Here is an 8,316-nt window from a genome sequence, read left to right as displayed (position 1 = left end):
TGTTTTTTGAGCATTCCTTTTTGCAATAGTGTTTAACATTTATGTGAAAGCACAGCCTTAAAAGTTCAATACTTGAAATAAACTATGAATAAATTGTGTGGAGTGTTTGATTGTGATCATTAACAAGATATAAAAAAATGGCACTGTTTGGATTTCTTATTCATTTGAATTGGGCTTTTTGAAGATAAATACCTTTCTGTGAAATGGCAAAATGTTACAGGGCTGGCCATCTGCAGCATAACTCAGTGCAATGATGTGCAAAGCACAGTGAAAGTTTATGGCCCAATGTTGATGACCCCCAAAAGAGTTTGCCTACAGGAGTGATGCTTCCATGAAATGATAATTGAAAAAAACTGACATAGCATAATCATTTAAAAAAATAGGCATTGAAAACAAGGAGACAGTAAGGCGTTTGTTTTTCCACTGAATCTATGGAAAGTATGGTGAGGCAGCTCCACACAAAAAAAAAAAAGATGACTCGGTTTGGCATATTAACAATCACAAACTGTCCAGTCCTTATCCCTTCCATTATTTTCCAACATAATTGTCTTGTTAAACATCAGTATGAAAGTCAGCATGTCACAAAATTTCCGTTACACAGTTACAAACTGTTTAGCTTTGAGGGGCCCTTCATTACTCATTGTGTGCATAGCAATGGCGTCAGACCAAATTCAGCAATATAGGGATATAGTGTATATATATGTATATAACAGCATAGATTTTATATATATATATATATATATATATATATATATATATATATATATATATATATATATATATATATATATATATATATATATATATATATATATATATATATATATATATAAATATATATATATATATATAAATTAGTTTTTTTTTAGAGACTAGATTCTAAATATATACGTATAAATACGAATAACAACGTTGCCCTCTATTGTTCATAGTAGGAATAACAAACTCAAATACCAGCTGCAATGATGCTCTTTGGCCTCTTGATTTTTTTTTATAAATGGAAAAACTTGTAAACACTCTGACACTTAGTAACCTACTTCAGTAACCAACGTTTAGTCATTCTTAATTTATTTTCCCAACATGGGCCCTGAAATTATCTCATACAGCTTCAAAATCAATGACAGTGATTTTTTTTTTTTTTTTTTTTTTAAATTGGGAACCATTGTCGTGCAAAAACCAAGTCAGTGCATATACTGAATACATTTGTTCTGGTACAAAGGCAAATGAAATTCATAACGTATAACAATGTCTGAGGCAGGAAAATATTAACATTAAACACTTTTCTGACAACTTGGATCACTTGACACATTATATTATAACATTGTAACATCACATCCAGCTGGCCTACTTATAATAGTTCTGTAAAACAAGAAAAATAAAACGAGCCAGCTATCCACCCATATAACCTGAAATATGCAATCTCTCCTCCACAAGGATAGAAAAATAGATATGTATAGCATGCATAGTTTGGTTTTCCAGTGGGGGAAATCCTTATTTGATGTCCTGTTGGATTTGTCAATTTGAATGTTGTACAAAAATATTCATAGCATAAGTATCACATAGAACATTTGTCCTATGAGTTCAAAACTTGTGATTGAGAGTTTCTCTATATGATTGCGCAACTACTTTTACTAATATTGTGTTCTCTAGTCCTCATAAATAAGCAGTCATTCAAAACAGACTGTTAATTTTTTTTTAAGTGTGCAAACTCATATATCCAACAGGGGATCAAATTATTACTTCCTCCAGCTTTCCAAACATCACAAATGAAGCAAACATGTAGACAGTATCAATGATGCTTTTGAAAACAAGCTAGTACTGGCCAAAATTGCATTTAGTCAAGCAAATATTCTCCTTAGAGAGCCGAGCAGTTGTGGTGTTTTGCTACCGCTAAAAATTTCACATTGGGAAACTACAGTACTCTGCGGTAACAGAACAGACATAACAGCAAAATTTAGGATTAAATTTAGGCAAATTAGGATTTTATATATATATATATATATATATATATATATATATATATATATATATATATATATATATATATATATATATATATATATATATATATATATATATATATATATATATATATATATATATATATATATATATATACATTTTTTTAAACACTCTAGGTAGCAATGTCGACTGTCATTCACAGTGACACGTTGTTCAATAAAAAGCTCCAGCTTCACACCCCCCCCCAGAAGTCCAATGTGCAAATGTATACAAGATACATCCTTCTTAACCAAGCATCAGATGATTATCAAAAGTAATAAAAACAAAACGTACAGTCCTCATATTGCTATATACTGTATAAATAAAAACGTCATGCACTGGCATGTTACCAGTAAGTACTTGCAATAGCAGGCATCTTCAAACGACTTCCCATGACACGTATTGGCTCTGGTGAACATGCTTATTTTTGAGCAAATGTAAACAATTCTCACGTTAAAAAAAACGCAGTTGGTTGTCGGACTACCTAGCGCGTTCATCCGTTTTATGACCGTTTTCACTGTGTCCTTGGGAGACAGGGCCGGCTGTGGCGGAACTGCATAATGTCGATTGCGGTCTGATGCCACCAGTAAAGCATGGCGACCACCAGAACATGCCACACCTGATGACTGGCACCGATGTAGTTCACATGGCCTAAGAGACAAGGATACTCTTATATGATGCTGTATTGTGTGATATTCGTTTCTCACTGGTATGTAAGAAGACTCACTTGTAAAAATAGTCCAGTTGTTTTAGGGCCGAACGATACTGTATACTTACTGTGATTGCAAACCAATGCAGCTAAAAGGTCATGTAAGATGCAGGTATTATATTTGTCCACTTGGGGTCGCCATCGTAAGATTCTCGTCGACAGTTTGAATGGTTTTAAAAGGCGAGGCCTGGCATGTTGAGTGACATGGGCGTCAGCGAATGGGTTTGGAGTTGGTTGACTGTTAACTGTCTGCGTGAGTGACTCCGCATGTGTTGTGGCCATCAGTAACTTGTTGAGGAATGTGCTTGTCAGGCGTTTGTTTTCTTGTGGTATGTTCAGTAAAGAGATTGAAAGCGCACTGCGTACAATATATTCAAACTGATGATGGTAGGGTATGTCAGCCAACACAGAACGATTATTGGGATCAGGGATTTAATTTGGATTTTTTTTAAATTAAAATGGTCTTAATTAGTTTATAGCAGGTTTGTATTTTTATTTTTATTTGAAATTGCTTCATTTTAGGTTTTTTTTAATTCGTTTTAGTATTAGTTACATTTTTAACTCATTCACTGACAAACAATTTAAAATAGACCTGCTGTCAATAGCAATGAATAAGTTTGTTTACTACCTGTCAGTCCAGTTAAAATGGACTGACGTCAATTTCTATCAATGGCAGTGAATGAGTTAGCATATGAAGTATTTGTGAAGTGCATTATACATAAAAAGGTCAGCTATTTTGTTAGATTTTATTAAGTATAACAATCTTGTCATAGATCTGTTTTATTTGTTCTGTTTTAATTTATTGATATAGTATTTGCGAATTGTATGATACTGTACATAAAAAGGCACTGTTGTTAGTTTTAGTTAACTATAATAACTTTGCCATTAGGTTTTTTTTTTTTTACATGACATATTTGTGAAGTGTGACATACATAATGAAATGGTCGCTAAGTTATGGTTAGTTTTTGTTAACAAAAAAAAATTGTCATTGATGTGCTTCTCATACAGTGGATGTATTGTTGTGGTACACATTGCACTATCATTTTCCCTGTTAGTTGTGAAATGATCCTTAACTTTGGACCTTCTGTCTTTTACAGACTTTTCTTTCCTGGCTCACTGCCATTGTGCCAACCCTAAATCAGTGTTTTTTTTTTTTTTTTTAAACAGTGACTCCAACATACTTCCTCTAGCTTAGGGCATGGGCTGGTGAGCAGGCAGTGCCTGGCGAAAGACAAAGGTGGAGTCAAAGAAACTCACCAGGGAAGCAACGCTCAGGCATCTTGGTTATGTAGAACACAAAGGCAGCTGCACCAATGAGGTACATGACAATCAGGCGAGGCAAGAACATCTGTGCACATGACAAAATACAGGCAATTGTGGTCATATGAATCAAAGTTGGAATATCTAGGCTACAGTTTTAGTTTTTTTTTTTTTTTATCATCTCATGTTCGATGAAAATCCTCCTGAGAGGCAGCCTGTTCATTTATGTCCAGTGTTGTGTCCATGATATCTCGACAAGACAGCAAAGTTATCACATCCTCCCCAAACACGAGACCTCATCGGAAAGATCAGGCTACTGAGCACAGTAGGACTAAGTAGGGTAGATCCTGAGTCCGAAGATATAGACCAAAAACAAATATCCACGTCAAGGGACACAAATTAAAAGGCTGTGTCTCTGTAGGGCCTTTACACGACAGTAGTATTTTGGTGTTGGTGTTGGTGTTACTGATGCCACCTAGAAGAGCTAAGTAGTCTTAAGGGGAAACCTGGAGTATACTCTTTGACCACCATTGATCGAATATTTTCTGTAAAACACTGACCTTAACGATTTCACATGTGAGCCCCCCATTGAGCCACACCCAGTGGTAGGTCGGGACCACACCGATAACGGCCACGCCAAAGAAGATGGACACCCTTATGCACCGCCATTCAGCGGTCATGTAGCGTGGATGAAACTGAGCGCCGAAGACAAATAGAATCATGGCCAGCACCGTCAGCGAGTAGACCCTTCGCCAAAACTGATGAAACAAGACAATAAGAACTGATTAGATGATGGAATGCGATCGCAGATGAAGGAAATGCTAAGTGGCACATACAGGATTGCAGTAGAAGGAATAAAAGATGCCAGGCACGTAACAGCCTAGGATGCCAACAGAAATGCCCGCGTAGTCCAAGGCCAACCAACGACGACTGGTCTTCTCCGATCGATGGCACAAGAACAGATGATAGCCCACGGAACACAACATGCACACCTGGGAAGAACAAATACAAAAAGTTTACAAGCAGTGTTAACCTTAGCGCCCCATGCTGCAATAAAACATCACCATTATACAGCATAGCATTCCAGTAAAAATGCAAAAAAAAAAAAAAAGTGATCGCATTAAGGCTTTATATGAAACAAAACTTTTTCATTTAGACGTTTACCAGCACCTTGGTAGTACCTAGCGGTTGTATATTTTAGGGGAAAGTCAACCCATAATATTTCTTTACAATCTGTTCATTCAGCATCACTAGTCTAAACACAGTATTCAGATATTATTGCATTTCGGAATTACAACTCCGCACTAAAATGCATCATTTAAAGTAGGTAGAGTTCAAGAGATTCAAAGTGAAGATATATTTAAAAAGGTGGTCAATAAAAAGTAGCAAATACTGTATTTTGTTTCTTATTTCGATTACTTCGCTTTTCAAAAAGCAATCGTTTTAAAAAAGTAGTGGATAAATAGTAGTAAATAGTATTATTAATTTGCTATAGTTGTAAAGATTTTTTTTTCAAAATTAGTAAATGATCATTTTTCGTCATTTCGCTTTTTAAAAAGTAAAGCTATCTTTTTAAAATGTAGTAAATAAAAGAAATAAAATACTATGTTATTGTTTTGTAAAAAAAAAAACTATTAGCAATTTGTAAATACAAGTTGTTTTTTTTCAAACGTAGCAAATAAAAGTAGTGAATACTATTTTTATTTCATTACTTTGCTATGCTTTGTGAAGAAATCTAAAATCTGGTAAAAGTAGAAAGTAGTATATTAAAGTAGTATATAAAAGTAGTATATTTTTTCTTTGCATTTAAAAACAAAAAGTAAACAAAAAGAAAATTGCCGTATTTCTTATTTCTGTATGCTGTTCATTCTTTTTTTAAATAAATATGGTATTTTAATTACAATATGTGAAACACATTGAATGTTTCTGTTTATAAAATGCACGACAAATCTTTTCCTTTGTAATACAGCTACTGACAGTGTAAAAAGAAATGTTTCTTTCTAAGCTCGCAGTATACTCCCTTTTCTCTAAAGGTGTTTTTATTTTAATAGTAGTGTATACTTAAATGCATGTTTGAAACGAACCCTTCTAAATTAAATAAAAATATAATATACCAAACTTAAATAGTAAATACTACTGAACTGCATGAAGTATCGAGCAGTGGTTAGCAGTGGGAGCTTGCGTATCATTTGAAAAATAATTGAAAAACACTGCCTTAGTCTCTGGCAATCCAACCGGTTGAGGCAGCCAGCCACCCCACAGTGAGTTGCAAGTCTATTTCTTGTTTTTTTGCTAAGGGGGAGTTTTTCTTCATCAGTTGTCTAATGCTAGCTCATTTGAGGTTCAAACCGGTTTCTTCTTTTTTGGGGAGTGTGGTTTTCAAACTGCCTTGAGATAAGTTCTGTCTGAGGAAACAAAAACCAGGAAGTCTTAGTAGCTTTACACTATCACTGTGCAGCAAAAACTAAGACCTAAACCTAACGTTGAGGTCATTGGTTACACACAAAAACTGGGGACAGGATTTACAATCACGGGCTGGAAGCACGTTGGAACTACAAAACCACACCTATCTCAGGCATTAAAACACAATACAAACCAGTTTCAGACCAGATTGGGAGGAGTGAACTGAATGAACCAGTTTTAGAAAACGTGAATTACCTGAAGTATAATATTCTTGCTTTATGTCACAGTGGACCCCAAACAAAAAAAATAGGGATGTTGTGGTCCCAACAAATAGAATATTGGTCAACGCTGGAATAATCTACGACAGTACCAGTCTCAATTTCTCTTGGTCATGCAACATCAACTAAAAAAAATAAAAAAACAAAAAAAAACACCCACGTCTTACCTGAAAGCAAAACAATCCTATGGCATAGATAACATAGTCCTCTCTGCTGGCTCCGGAAGCTGGCAGCACCTTCACAGCATCGTTGACAGCCAGAGAGAAGAAGAGAAGGAAGCCCAGTAGATGGCTCCAGATATTCACAGTCTCATTGGACAGAACGAAAATACTAGCGGCAGAACAACAAACAGAACAGATTACTTGGCTGTTGGAGCAGGACATTTTTTTAGTTAACATTTTGTAACAATGAAAATTAGTCTCACCTCCTCAGGCAGAGTTTGGAAGGCAGGTGTGCCCTATAGCCATCTGTGATGTAGGGGTTCTCTCTAAGGTACATTGGGAGTTGTTCAAAGGTGTACAGTCTTATCTTCTGCGGAATACGCATAGGCCATTCCGGGTAATTGCCCAACTCAACGTACTGAGTCGTTTTCAGCATCTTGATCTTTGCTTCTTCTCTTTCAAACGTAACAAGCTAGGGTAGGGGGACAGAGGGGGCAGGAAAATAAACCTGACAAGAGACACAATTATCACATTTTGATCTCGGCTTTAAAGAATGACATTTTTTTTTTTTTTTAATAAATTGAGGTACATCTAGGCCAGGAAGGGTGCAGTTGACGAAAATATATTTATAAATTAAAAAAAAATACAGATACTTCAAATGGATGGATGGATGAATGACAGGCAGACATTTAAGCTGGGATGGGTGTATTTGATGGAAATGTACATATACATTTTAAAAACGGAAATTGATATAGATAGATAGATAGATAGATAGATAGATAGATAGATAGATAGATAGATAGATAGATAGATAGATAGATAGAAAGAAAGAAAGAAAGAAAGAAAGAAAGAAAGAAAGAAAGAAAGAAAGAAAGAAAGAAGGGTCTAGGATCAAAATTATACACAACAGATAGAAATAAATCTATGATCAAATTTATACACAACAGTGCTAAAATGTAGCAAGTCACGGTGTTGTGATTTTTTTTTCTCTTTTTTTCCCATAAAGAATGCACCACTAGCAGGTTGTTTATAAACCATGCACCATCAGCGGCATCCTTTGAATGGCATCTTGCTTTTTACTATTGTGGTCACTGCGGACACTGCCAACAATAAACAACGATTCAACGTTGACCCCGAGACTGACATTCAGTACACACTCCTTCGAATATATTTCTACCCTATAGTTCCATCCGTGTTATTCCTAACGTTCACGAGAGGCATAAAAAATGTACAAGCTTAAATCAAAATGGTTTTCATCGTTAACATTGTCAGGCATTATTTAGGGCAGCTAAATTGATTGAAAACAAACTCACCAGTGACCGCTAGTCCCTGTTCCACAATCGGTGATCTTTCAACCCAACCATGATCTCGCCAATGTGACACGCTGCTCGCTTTTCTCTTTCCAAATATTTCTTAACTTGCTGTCACACGCACAAGGTAACGTCAGCAACTAATACAAAGCCGTTTTCTTGTTGCAGTCATTGTAAACAATGACACACCGCTC

At 35.4% G+C, this 8,316-nt stretch overlaps 1 protein-coding gene across 1 annotated transcript; it reads right to left on the bottom strand.

Moving 5' to 3' along the window:
- Positions 1-2,143: 2,143 nt before the first annotated feature.
- paqr3b (progestin and adipoQ receptor family member IIIb) lies at positions 2,144-8,316 on the bottom strand. The gene is made up of 7 exons (XM_088434902.1): positions 8,126-8,316; positions 7,076-7,320; positions 6,819-6,981; positions 4,807-4,962; positions 4,531-4,728; positions 3,968-4,058; positions 2,144-2,652 (listed from the first exon to the last, which is right to left on the bottom strand). Exons 2-7 carry the CDS (start codon positions 7,246-7,248, stop codon positions 2,516-2,518), a joined length of 918 nt encoding a protein of 305 aa, XP_088291028.1. The 5' UTR covers positions 7,249-7,320; positions 8,126-8,316; the 3' UTR covers positions 2,144-2,515.

This window comes from Hippichthys cyanospilos, chromosome 15 (genome assembly GCF_059441005.1).
Source record: "Hippichthys cyanospilos isolate Australia breed blue-spotted pipefish chromosome 15, RoL_Hcya_1.0, whole genome shotgun sequence".
Classification (NCBI taxonomy): domain Eukaryota; kingdom Metazoa; phylum Chordata; class Actinopteri; order Syngnathiformes; family Syngnathidae; genus Hippichthys; species Hippichthys cyanospilos.
This window is presented reverse-complemented; position numbering and strand designations above follow the sequence as displayed.